The sequence below is a fragment of the Alexandromys fortis genome, unplaced genomic scaffold (assembly GCF_014885135.2).
Source record: "Alexandromys fortis isolate MF-2015 unplaced genomic scaffold, M_Fortis_MF-2015_v1.1 scaffold_127, whole genome shotgun sequence".
Classification (NCBI taxonomy): Eukaryota; Metazoa; Chordata; class Mammalia; order Rodentia; family Cricetidae; genus Alexandromys; species Alexandromys fortis.
This window is the reverse complement of record NW_026068006.1, coordinates 4577343-4590374: the sequence shown is the minus strand read 5'-3', so window position 1 is coordinate 4590374 and position 13032 is coordinate 4577343. Positions and strand designations below refer to the sequence as shown.

The 13032-nt window shown below is 44.1% G+C and overlaps 1 protein-coding gene across 1 annotated transcript; it reads left to right on the top strand.

The window, feature by feature from the left end:
• Nucleotides 1-548: 548 nt before the first annotated feature.
• Nucleotides 549-12404, top strand: Znf330 (zinc finger protein 330). The gene is made up of 10 exons (XM_050161574.1): nucleotides 549-704; nucleotides 1933-2060; nucleotides 3833-3852; nucleotides 4310-4380; nucleotides 5740-5819; nucleotides 7325-7451; nucleotides 7875-7979; nucleotides 9229-9275; nucleotides 10688-10805; nucleotides 11815-12404. Exons 2-10 carry the CDS (start codon nucleotides 1941-1943, stop codon nucleotides 12078-12080), a joined length of 954 nt encoding a protein of 317 aa, XP_050017531.1. The 5' UTR covers nucleotides 549-704; nucleotides 1933-1940; the 3' UTR covers nucleotides 12081-12404.
• The last annotated feature ends 628 nt before the right edge of the window (nucleotides 12405-13032 follow it).

Here is a 13032-nt window from a genome sequence, read left to right as displayed (position 1 = left end):
AGCTGACCTGCAGAAAGCTAAGGAGATGCAGCTAGAGTGTGGTTCCTGGAGACGAAGGGGATGGGCAAGAAATAAGGGTAGCAGTCAGTTTGTATGAGAAACCAAGATGACATCTGTAACTGCAGCACGTGGGCGGCTGAAGTCCTGTGGGCTCAAGCTGCAGTCCACACATTAAGACGAGAATGAAGGCAAGGAGGAGTCACCACCATGGTGGTGAAGGGGGGAAGGGAGTACCTGGAACTGGGAGGATTGTCAGGGTCACAGAGTGTAAAGGATTTCAAAAGATTCTGGCAAAAACTGCTAGCCAATTTATTTTTCTAGTTCTTTAAATTTTTTTGTGAGTTCACCTTTCTCTTTCTTTTGGATTTTTTCAATTCCTCTGAGTAAAATAATAAAATGAGAATAAGATAGCACAGGCCTTAAGCTCCTGCAAGCTCCGATCGCCACTTTCCAGGTCGTAAACCCACTTCCGGGCCAGCGAGCGCTCCCCAATCCCTGCTTCCCGCGGGAGGGGGCGAGATCAGGGCGGAGCACACAGAAGTAGGCGGGGCAGGCTGGGCTCTTCCGGTGACGTGTACAGTCTGGGCGCTCTGACGTAAGGGACTTCCGCTCTGGCTCCCACTGTCGGAAACGCTCCGCGTCCGCCTCTCGGGGTCTCGCCTCGGTGTCCCCGAGTTCTGGCTTCTGCGTCGTCGACCGCTGCGGTGAGTGCGGGCCGCGTCCCCGCGAGGCTGTGCGCCGTGGGTGGGCCGGGAGAGCGCGAGGGCCCCGCGGGCGGATGGCGGGACGCGAGCCGCGTGGGTCTCCCCGCCTCCCACAGCCCGCCACCCAGTGCGGCTCTGCTGTCCCTGGAGTCCAGGCTTGAGCCGAAAGAATTTCCACGTCATTGGCAGAAACAAGATAAAAAAAAAAAATTAGGTCTGAGATGTCTCAGTGGGTAGAGACCAGGCCACCGTGGTCGCTCATTTCATTCCGCCGCACGCCCCGGACTTTAAATACTGACCGAAGGCCCGGGGCTTAGCCACGGCGATTAGCCACTAATTAGCTCTTAGGACTGCCGTGTGCATAGGATCGGGCATTGGAAGAAGGAAGAGAAGCTTGGTTTTCTAGAGTGTAGCTTTTCTGAGTGCTGAACACCAGTTTGGTAAGGCTCCATGTGTACGGGAAACACCGAAGCGGCTGGCTTCTTAAAAGTGCTGCCCACAGGCAGGAGCCACAGGCAGCGAAATAACCGTGGTTCTCAATGTAGTCCGAAAATGGGTTGCTTTGGCAGGCGGTGCTGGCCGACTGGGTTCATTTAGATGCTGTCTAACCGAGAGGGTACTGTCCAGTGCTGCGTGGCTGGCAGCAGGAGGGATGTGGCTATGTATCTCACAATGGTTATTTATTTTTTATTTTTCGAGACAGGGTTTCTCCGTAGCTTTTTGGTTCCTGTCCTGGAACTAGCTCTTGTAGACCAGGCTGACCTCGAACTCACAGAGATCCGCCTGCCTCTGCCTCCCGAGGCAGGGCGCCACCACCGCCCGGCTCACAAAGGTTATTTTAACTTGGCACAAAATGAGTGTTTTCGTCGTGTCTTATTAATGCTGCAGTCAGGTTTTCTTTTCCTTGAATGAAGAGCAGACTAGTTTAAACCTCAGAGTGGAAAGCGCTTACTCTGGCTTTTAGGGTGAGCTTTTGGGTGCCTCCGCTGTTTTAGTTGTTTGGTAGTGCAAATGGGGCCTTAACTTAGAAGCCTTTGCCGGGAATAGTGTACGTGTGTGTGTGTGTGTGTGTGTGTGTGTGTGTGTAGTGTTGCCTAAAGTCTTCGGACACGTTTAACTGTGAAAGTGGTAAAGGTGAGGTTAAAATGGAAGGGTCGAGCCCGCCATCCAAGAGGCGTATAAACGCTGTGTGGCTCCGAGAGTCACGGCGTCTCTTTTCTCTGTCTAGAGGGGAAAATGCCGAAGAAGAAGACTGGCGCCAGGAAGAAGGCGGAGAACCGGCGAGAGCGGGAGAAGCAGCTCAGAGCCTCGAGAAGCACCGTGGACTTAGCCAAGCACCCATGCAACGCCTCCATGGTAAGCGCCCTTTGAAAGGACGGCAGGTGGCTGGAAGGGGGCACTAGGTAGTACCATATAGTAAGTCTGCCTGAGAAGTTACCGACTGCAGTGTGTGTTCCCTGCGTGGGAAACCTGCCAGAGGCGTGGTCCCTGGTTTTGCTGAGTAACAATGATTTTTTTTGGTATTTGCAAAGCCTGGCCTATCACCTCATACACTATGGACAATAGAGATATTGAAGGAGAATGGATCGATTATAGGAACTGAGTGAGAGGTTCCAGCTTTTCTGTAGTCTTTAGCTTTGTCTTACTCATTGGGTTTCCTCATTTGTTCCTAGTGTTCTTCACTCATTGAATCTCTGGCTTGAGCGTCCTGGTTTCTAGACATAGCCCATTTTCTTAAGTTGTTTTGCCTGTGCTGAGCGGTTTTGAGACTGTGGCTCTTGAAATGCGTTATTTACAAGACTTAATTTAGCAAATACTTGTTACTCGTGGGAGCATATACTCTGCGTGGACGGGAGCAGCACTGGCGACTGATAGCTCGCCTCTTTCATAAGGTTGTAGTGTTCCCTGGTGTCTGTTGGACTTGTTTGCTTATCAATGACAGGAACACAGCTCAACCTTAGGGAACAGTAGTTTACTAGAGAAATAACTCCATGTAATGGGAAGAAGAGAGGGCGGGATAGACTGAGGGGCAGCGGGAAGGAGAGAGGATGTGAGGGACTGAGGGGCAGCGGGAAGGACAGAGGACATGAGGGACTGAGGGGCAGTGGGAAGGACAGAGGACATGAGGGACTGAGGGACAGCTGGATCCTGGATTCTTTGCTTTGCTTCTTTTGCTCCTGCTTCTGAGGATTGTTGGCCTTTCTTCTTGGTTTCTGGTAGAGTGCATCAATCCATTTGTGGAGGTCACAGAAAGAATTCTCATAGGTTAGATTGGAGCCCTTTTGTGTGTGTCTGTGTCTGTGTGTGCGCCAGGACTGATATTTACGGTGTACATGGTCAGGATTCGTGCTACCAATATGGCAAGTGGGAACTGTATTGTAAATATCAGGCTCTTTTCAGAAAAGAAGATGCTAAACAGACAAACCAAGTGGACAGCATTCCTGAGTGCATGTAATGCGAGTAGATCTTGGTAATGGTTCAGTAAAGTTGCAGTTCCGTCCTGGTCCTGTATTCACTACTCCGCAGGACTAAGTAGTAGTAGCTGAGCGTGTGGAAGGGAGCACAGCTGGCAGAGAAGATGTTTTACCAGGTGTTCAACAGCGAGGGATGAAAGGGAAAAGTGTTAGTGTCAGTGAAGGAGTGGAGGAGAGTGGGATGTGTTTGGGTAAAGACTGACTAATGGTGACTTGACTCCGAAGAGTAGACCAGGCGGGAGAACTTCGAAAGCCCTATTTCAGTGTCGATAGTTTGTGGTCTTTATTAATTTATGTCCTTCTGTATTTCTAGCATCGACTCAATGCAGGCAAATAGGATGTTTTTAGTTTTAATAGAAAATTGAGTAGGGACTTATATGTGTTTTCTGTACAGTATTTGGTTTCTTTAAAATAGCCAAAAACAAACCCAGTATGCTTAACTTTTTTGTAATATGGCTTCTCCCATTGTGGATCCCAGTGTAACGTTTTGTGTATCTTTGCTAGTGGAGTGAGTATAAGAGCTGGCACACATGGCTGAGCTGGAGCTGGGTGTCGAACCACTACACTGTAATGTGGGAAAGAAAATAGTCTTTATGTCAGTAAATGTTCCTTCTCTGCCGGCAGACGTGTAATGATGTGCTCTGAATTTTACAGGAATGCGACAAGTGCCAGAGGTAAGTTTCTTTATCACTTTTTCTTTCTGTTTGAAAGTGTCCTTGTATGCTCTTTGTTGTTTGGTATAACACTTGGGGAGGAAAGGGTTTGTTTATTCTTGCATCACTGAGGGAAGCCAGAGCAGGAGCTCAAGGCAGGAGCCTTGGGGCTGGAACTGTGGCAGAGCCCATGGAGAGATGCTGCTTTCTGGCCTCCACACTCACGCTCAGCTACCTTATTTAACCCAGGACTACCTGCCAGGGACGGCACTGCCTGGGGTAGGTCCTCCTCCATCAGTTCGCAGTTGAGAAAGTGCTCCACAGACCAGTCTGATGGAGGCAGTCCCTCAGCCGGTGCCCCTCCTCTCAGACACTCTATATTGTGTGGAGTTGACAGAAACTAACCAGCAGAGCTATAAAGTGGTCTCTCCTTTATCTGAAATTGACCCTATTTAAAATTTTTGTTTTACATGACAAGGCGGCAGAAGAATAGAGCATTTTGCTATTTTTGTAATTCTGTTCAGAAGTTACCAATTTGTGCACAGTGTGGTAAGTATACAACTATGAAGGCATGTCTTTATCAAATGTTTGTCTGGCAGTTGTCAAGTATAGGTGGAGCTATTTTCCTAAAATAATTCAAAATAAAGCTAAGTGGTCTTTCCTAGAGAAGGAAGGTTGGTGTTTCCTCAGTGGTCTTCACAGACTCTTGCCGTGCTAACATGTCTGATCAGAAAACATTTCTATTGAGAGTCTTGCAGTCTTTGCCATGTTCCTCTCATCTGGGGGACATACACTGTGTATTCATGAAGACTTGCCCTAGGGAGCCTAGTCACCTTTACTCGGGTTTACCCTCGGTGTTCTTTTTGAACAAATACCCTCTTAGGAGATGGTGGTGGTTTAAGTAGAGCAGTTTGGGGTGCCTATTGATACGTGCTGTGCAGAGTGCCAGGTTAGTGATCAGGGCTACACACAGAATATTTCTAGTATAGTTCTCGTTTTCCAAGAGGTCATTGGTTGAATTGTGCAGTTAGTGGAAAAGAGAAACTAGTTAAAATACACCTACCTGCCTTTGTTGTACCAAATGCAGATGAAGGCAGTGTGAGAAAAGAAAGTGTATGGAAGGGGAGCCCTGTGTGGTCAGTGTCTCACAGAGCTGTGTGCCCATGCACCTCCATTGCAGACTCTACTGCTTGTGTTAGACACGAACAGTTGGTAGCTGCTGCCCTGTGTCCGATTTCTCTCTCTCCCAGTTCCTGTTATCTGACTTTGCTTCTCAGGAAACACTGAGCATCTTCTGCTTGTTTTGTGTGTCATCTGTAGTCTGGTGACCCAGTTAGTATGTTGTCACTGATCTTGACTTGCTGTCTGGTGAACAGCTTCCTGGCAGGGTTGGGGTTGGTGTTTTGTAGATGAGCTTTCGGGCTGTTGTGATTTCTATAAATGGATAAACTTAGGTAGAACAATTAGGGTCCTTGGTCATTTGATGTGTCTGTTGATAATATGTGGCAAGAAATTACTGGTAAGTCCAGGCCAGGCTGATTTTATTGTGATTTATGAATATAAAATTAATTTTAAAGCATGCTTTTTACAATGTTTTGATTCACTTGAAATTAATAAGATTTGAAACTGTCAAAATTATCACTAGATTACAGTGCATAACTTGAAACTTCTGATTTCATTACAAGAATGAATTATATTGCATATAAATTATTATATAACTATGATAGCTTTTATGGATTAATAAATTTCTAACTCAGAAGATTGGGAAAATAGACTGGTTTCACTTGGAATTTTTTTAGAATACCATTTCCAGAGGCGCTTGGTCTAGATCAAAGCAGAATTAGCGAACAATTCTTGTCTGGACTGATCTGTAGGACTAAGAGTGCATATGTATATTTTTTTACCCAGGAAAAACAAAGTGCATGATGAAGTCATCAGACTGTGTCATCAAGCATGCTGGTGTCTACAGTACTGGCCTTGCTATGGTGGTAAGCTGCTTGTTGTGTCTTAGTGTAGGTTTCCAAGATAAAGCCATTTTAACCAGCAATTTTAAGGCGTTTTAAAAACAATTTTTATTCCTTGAAAATTTCATACAATATATTTCCATCATATTGGCCTCCACCTTTTCCCAGGTCTATCCTCATCTTTCTACCCAACCAACTTTGTGATCTCATTTTTATTTTGACCCATTGAGTCCAATTTATGTTGCCCAAATACTTTTTGGTGTAAGACCTGCCATGGAGCATGTTCAGCCTACCAGGGATCACACCCTTCAAGAAAACTGGCTTCCTTTCCCAGAAGCTATCAAATACCAGTAGCTTCTCACTATGGTGGGGCTTTCTGCTTACCTCACACCTCCATGCAGGGGTCTCACTGACTTTGAGCTTCTCACACAGGGTCTGTGCGTGCTCACAGAAGTTGCTGTGGTTTCCTGTGTGCAGCTGCCCTGTTGTGTCTGGGTACACTTTGGTTTCCTCATTGGCTCTGATAATAGACCCAGGTACCAGGCACTGGAATAGGCCTTAAGTTCCAGCAGACATAGTTGGTTATTCCCGTAACACTCGTGCCACTATTGTGCCAGTGGACATATCCTGCCAAGACAGTCACTGTGTGCTAGAAAGAGTTGCGTCTGGGTGCTGTTGCTTGTCTCCTCTAGTGGAAGGCGTAGCACCTTCTAGCCTGTGGAAGCCAGCCAGTTAGGAGGAAACTCATCTTTTCCTCCACTAAATGACAGTGGTTTCTTTGTATGTTTAGTTGGTCATCCAACTGGGGGTACCATTGTACCTTTCTACAATGTTAAACAGATGTCACAAATTCCCCGAGTTGTAAGAATTTTACCAGCATTCAAGTCTTTTGGTTAAATAAGTTTCAAAGACCTTAAGGTTAATTTTTTTTAAACATTAAATTTGACCAAAAGTACCTATTAGTTATACGTTATCTTTACTAGATAGGATTTTAGAAGGAATTTTAGTGCCATAAATAAAAATAGGTAGATTATGTATTTTGTTGTTGTTCACTAAAAGATATTTTAAATAGAGCTATGAATTTTGCTATATTCTACAGTGTGATTTATGCTTCATATCCAAATTACTCTGTGAGGAAAGTAATATCAGTTTTCTGTATATAGTTTATGGTAACTTACCTAATCTGAATTTTCTCTGAGATAGCTTTGTTCTCTTAGGCGTGAGTCCTTTGTCTGCTCTTTCTTTCTGTGCTACCCTCCTTCGCCCCTCAAGTATGTGTGGGGCTGGGAGAAAGTTCTCTGCTTGAGCGTCTCCTGTATCACCTAGTTGAGAATTTCTTTTTTCTTGCTAGAATACTGTCTGATGAAGGAGAGATACATGTTCGGTTTTCTACATCTGATTTTCACAAGTCAGAATTGGTCCTCCTCCTCGCTGACTTTGTTCCTTTGTTTTTTTTTTTTTTTTAACAGTCTTAGTGTTTGCAGAGGTCATGTGGTAGCTGTTCTAGAACTCTTGTTTCTTTGTTGCAGGGTGCAATATGTGACTTCTGTGAAGCTTGGGTTTGCCATGGAAGGAAGTGTCTTAGCACGCATGCCTGTGCCTGCCCACTCACAGATGCAGAATGTGTGGAATGTGAGCGAGGGGTATGGGACCATGGTGAGTGATTAAGTGCAAACATTAAACCTAGTTAGGCTGTGTGTGATCTTTCTCCATATATATTCTTTCAAATCTTAGCTGCTGGTATAATTTTAGTAATTTAGTTAGAAAGAGATTGTACCAACAGTGTTAGTAAATGCTAGTACTTTTCACCCAAGCAGGTAGAGAGGGGAGTTTGGGTGAGAACAGGAACTTGAGTTCAACAGTCTCTTGAGGCCGTGACTGTTGTGTAAGAGGGCAAGTTATTGTGGAGACCCACAGTTTAATGGTTCAGTTTGAAGGACATCATCAGTTTATTTTAGCTGCTGCCACAGTTTTGATGCTTTTCTAAAATTAGCTGCCACATTTGACAGATTATATGTATAAGAATTTTTAAAGTCATTAAGTTTGCCATATTTACATTTGTGAGTTTTAATTTCACAGGAGGCAGAATATTCAGCTGTTCGTTTTGTCATAATTTTCTTTGTGAAGATGATCAGTTTGAGCATCAAGCCAGCTGCCAAGTTTTAGAAGCAGAAACATTTAAATGTAAGTTTGTTTTTTTTTTTTAGCTATTCTGAACCTAGGCTTCTGAATAGTGTAAATGTGAAACTTAATTAAAAAGGAGTAAGTTCTTTTATGTTACTGCTTCATTGTGTGTGTGAGTGTGTGTTTTGTTTATAGGGAAAAAAATCTCCAAATATTAGCTCTGAATTTTTCTCTGGGGAATTTAGTGGTATATTGGCTGAGAAGTTCATTTCATTGCCTTGATCAGACATTATGTGCTAGCTGGCATTTTCACTTTTAGGTTCCCGTGCCATCTTAGTTAGGGTTTATTGCTGTAAAGAGAAACCATGACCATGACAACCTTTATAGGAAAATATTTAATTAGAGCTGGCTTATAGTTGAAAGGTTCAGTCCATTATCTTCATGATGGGAAAAGGCATTGTGTAGGCAGACATGATGCTGGAGAGGTAGCTGAGAGTCCTACATCTTGTACAGGCAGCAATATGTGGTCTGTCTCACCTAGCATGACTTGAGCATTTATGAGACCTTAAAACCTACCCTCACAGTGACACACTCCTTCCAACAAGACCACACGTAATAGTGCCGTTCCCTTTGGGAACCATTTTCTTGGACCGCATATCCCAGCCCTCTCCTCCCCTTTGTCAGTGCCCTCTTTGTGGATTTCCTGCAGGGGCTCAGGCTTCCTCCTGGGAGAGTTAACCTTATGTTTGGTTGGACATCTGATATCTGAGTTTAATCTGTACCTCCAATTCTGTTTTTTTTTTTCCAGTTGAGAACCAATATGACTGATTGGGGTTATAGTAATAGAATTAACTTTAAGGTAATTTCAAAAGGCTAATTGAAATGAGAGTGTGTGTAAAGTATTATTCTATGCTGCCTGGTATTGACTGTCCCAGGGGAAAGACTTACTGTGTGGTTCTTGTTCTGGGGGAGATGCTAATTCTATCTCTCATCTACAGATTTTAGTTGCTAAGTTGCTTACTGTACCCTGTATATAAATTCAATATTCACATAGAAATTTTCACAAGAGTATTTCAAAATATGCTGCTTGTATGCCTCCTAGACTTCTGCATAGCACACAGCGTAGAAATAGGATTGTTTGTGGAAGAAGCGTGGGTGCTGTGAGTGTTTATAGGGCTTGGACCCTGCAGGTCAGTGGCTGACTGGTTCAGCTATGACTTCATTGAGAAAGCACCGTGATTCAGTGACAGAAGTAATATATAAGGCCTGAGTAACTGCCCGGACTATAAGATGCTCTTGTCTCTCACAGGTGTTTCCTGCAACCGGCTTGGCCAGCATTCGTGTCTCCGATGTAAGGTGTGCCTCCTTGCTGTCTCATTTAGACTTTGATTTGGGTCCCAGTACTCTTGCCCCAGGTCTTGGATGTTTATTAGTGTTAATATATGTGGATCTTAAAACTTGTGTGGCTTTTTTTAAAATTAATTAATTGACACTAGGTTTTGCTGTGTGGTCCAGGCTGGCCTTGAATTCACAATAATTCTTCAGCCTCCACCTCCTGAGTATTGAAGTTCCTGGTTTAAACTGCTGTGTCAGGCTAATTCTTTTGGTTTTGAGATAGTGTTATGGAAGTCAGTGACTTAAGTGGCTTTTGACTGGTCACTCATCTTGTAGTAGTTGCCTCTACCACATGTCCCCAGCGTCCAGTCCAGTGTTTTTTTTAGCCTTATGTTTGTAGAGAGCATTGTGACCAGAATATTGGGGCTGTGGGTTAAATTGTTCCTGTTTTTAGAAGAGTCTGGGAGGTGAAGATTTCCATGTCTCTTTTGGCTTTCTCTGGCATTTCTGTTAGACAAAGATCACCAGATAACTTAATTATTTCAGAAACATTTCTTGCTTTTAACCTTTCTTGTCCACATCCTGTCTTCTTTCTGCTCTGCTGGGTGCTACAGGATGGCTTTCTGTAGAGCTTTTAGTCTCTGTCTGTGCTGTTTCTGCTGCTTAGAACATGTCTGCACCGGCTCTCTTTACCCTGATCACCTTGCGGTGTCGACTAAGATCCACATAAACCCTCTGCATTTCTCTCAGTACTTAGGCCTTGCCATTCTTTTTCTGCTCCTTAGTTGGGTGGTGGTGTCCTCTGAGATGAACAGACTACCCACCATTTCGTTGTCAAGGACCTCAGATATGAATAAGTAGATAACCACTTCCCCTGTTCGCTCTGTGTCTGCCTTGTTTAGGTCCTGATGTAGGAGGGTCTTCTTTCTATGTGTTGCTTTCATTGGTTGAATAAAGAAAACTGCCTTGGCCTTGTGATAGGGCAAAACTTAGATAGGCGGGAAAAAGAGAACTGGATGCTGGGAGGAAGGAGGCAGGCAGACATGCCGAATCTTTCCTGGTAAGTCACGACCTCGTGGTGACATAGAGATTATTAGAAATGGGTTGAATCAAGATGTGAGAGTTAGCCAATAAGAGGCTAGAACTAATGGGCCAGGCAGTGTTTAATTAATACAATTTCTGTGTGATTATTTCCGGTGTAAGCTAGCTGGGTGGAACGAAACAAAGGACCCACACACAACAAGGTCCTGTTTCTGAAGAGTCCTGACAAAATCAGCTTCCTTTAAGAAGTTCAAAGAGCATGTGACTGGTCCCAGTCCAACTCTTAATTCAGTCTCAGACAAAACTATATTCAAATTTTCTTGCAGTATTGAATGGTATCTTTTTATATCTTTTAAATTAAACTTTGGCTTATTTCTGCTTCTCTTGTATAGGCTTGTTTCTGTGATGAACATACAAGAAGCAAGGTGTTTAAGCAGGAAAAAGGGAAACAACCTCCTTGCCCAAAGTGTGGGCATGAAACTCAGGAGACAAAGGATCTCAGCATGTCAAGTAAGGCTTCTCAGGATGCCAGTGGAGTGGTTGGCTTTCACACTTAGCTTGTATTTATCATTTATTTTTTTTCTGAGTGCGTATGTGTGTGGTGTTGATTGTGTGTTTATAGACCAAAGATGAACTTTAGGTGCCATTCCTCCCGGAGGCCGTTGAGACAGCTTCTCATTTGGACCCACCCAGCTTGACAGTCATGGACAGTTCCACGAGGCTGGCTGGCAGGAATGCCTTGGTGTCTGTCTCCATGGTGCTAGGGTTGTTAGCATGTGCTACCACAGCTCACCTCTGGCGTATGTGGCAAGCACGTTACCGGTTGTCTGTTCCGTTCCTGTTGCTGTGGTGAAATACTATTCAAAAAAACAGTTTGTTTTAGTTTGTAAGTTCAAGTCAAAACAATGGCACTTGGAGCAGCTGCTCTCATGTGCATAGTCAGGGGAGTGGGGAATGCATGGTGGTGCTGAGCTTGCTTTCCCATTCTCCATAGTCTAGGGTCCCTGCCCAGGGAATGGTCAGCCCACAAGTAAGGTGGACCTTCCCACACAATTAACATAGTAAGATTCACCAGGCATGCTCAGAGGCCTCTCTCCCAGGTGAGTCTAAATTCTGTCAAGTTGATAGGTAACTAGCAATCACATTGACTGAGCCGTTTCCCTGACTGGTGTGTGTGTGTGTGTGTGTGTGTGTGTGTGTGTGTGTGTGTGTGTGTAATATATCTTTTTGTTTGAAAGGATAAACATATTGTCATAGCAAGTGGGATTTTATAGCCTTGGAAAATGTGTGGTACAGTTTTTCACTTTGATACAAGAAACATACTAATTACTGAGGTTTGGTGTTTGCCTTATTTATTTGTGATTGTGTTATGTTTGTGTATTTGTGACTTCTGTGAGAAAATGAGGCAAATCCTTCCCTTCTCACATAAGAGTAAACCTAGTGTGACAGTACATCCCACGGCAGTGGGACGTGCAAGCATTGTCACTGATGCTGATGTGCACGTGGCTGTCTCTTGTAGCTCGCTCCTTGAAGTTTGGCCGGCAGACTGGAGGTGAGGAGGGAGATGGAGCTTCTGGGTATGACGCCTACTGGAAGAACCTGTCGTCTGACAAGTATGGAGATACTGGGTACCATGATGAGGAGGAGGAAGAGGATGAAGCGGAGGAGGAGGAGGAAGAGGATGGGAAGGACTCGGATACCGAGTCATCAGAACTGTTCACTAGTTTGAACTTAGGAAGGACCTATGCCAGTGGCTATGCTCACTATGAGGAGCAGGAGAACTAGGAGCAGCTCCTGCTGGCACTTGTGAGAAGAGCAGGCTGGATCATGCGGATGCTCCGACGTCCCCTCCCTTCGCCTTGTCCAAAAGGCTAGTCATACTAGGCTCAGGGTAGGTTCTGGATGTTTCTAGGAACTGATATTGGACTTGTAGTAGAAATGAATTAAATGTAAGGGAAACGGAGTATTGTGGATCAGTACTGCTTTCAGTCACCTGGTAGACTTTGCCAATTAGATACATATAAAATACACGATAAAGGAATAGAAAGGAAATAATATTTATTTGAAATTAAATTGCTGTTTTTATTAAAAGCACTGCTTATAAACTCATGTATCTGATTTTACAAAGTGTAACGGGTAAAATTGGTGTATTTTTCCTTTTATTTCAGCCCATACAACGATAGTCATATTGTATTCTGAATTTTCACTGACTGTTTATGCTGTCTTAAGTAGTCACGTCTGTGTTAGCGGTGGACACGTTCACTGTTTTCTTACAATGAATGTCCTCACCAGTGCTTGCTATTGCCTCACTGACTGACAGACATCTAGCTGTTTTCATACATGTAATGCCAGGACTGGTGTTGTTGATTCCCCAGGGAATCCCATTTTTAAATAAATCTAGGATTATACTTGAAAACTTTCGATACTGAGTTCTTGCTATGTTTTAGCAACTTATTTTGGAAAGCATTTAAGTATTTTTCTATAAACCGGTAAGGTCTTGACCTAATATTGGCACAAAAATCTGGGAATAATTACAAGACACAGTTGGTGATAACCGGGGAACTGACGGTCCCTGGCGCAGATGTCTGGTTCCTGCTTGCGTTAACAGTGACCTAGGCTTCTCTTCTGTTGCTGTTCTGCAATACTCTTAAAAAGCAACTCCAGAAGAAAGGGTTTATCCCAGAAGGATTCAGTCCTGTTATGGCAGGGAAGGTATGGTGTCAGGAGCATAGATCAG

Bases quoted from the DNA above. Each gene is read 5' to 3' on its own strand.
- Znf330 (XM_050161574.1), top strand. From the start codon at position 1,941: ATGCCGAAGAAGAAGACTGGCGCCAGGAAGAAGGCGGAGAACCGGCGA. The intron at 7,980-9,228 runs GTAAGTTTGTTT...TGTCTCTCACAG, and splicing joins AGAAGCAGAAACATTTAAAT to GTGTTTCCTGCAACCGGCTT. The intron at 9,276-10,687 runs GTGTGCCTCCTT...TCTCTTGTATAG, and splicing joins ATTCGTGTCTCCGATGTAAG to GCTTGTTTCTGTGATGAACA.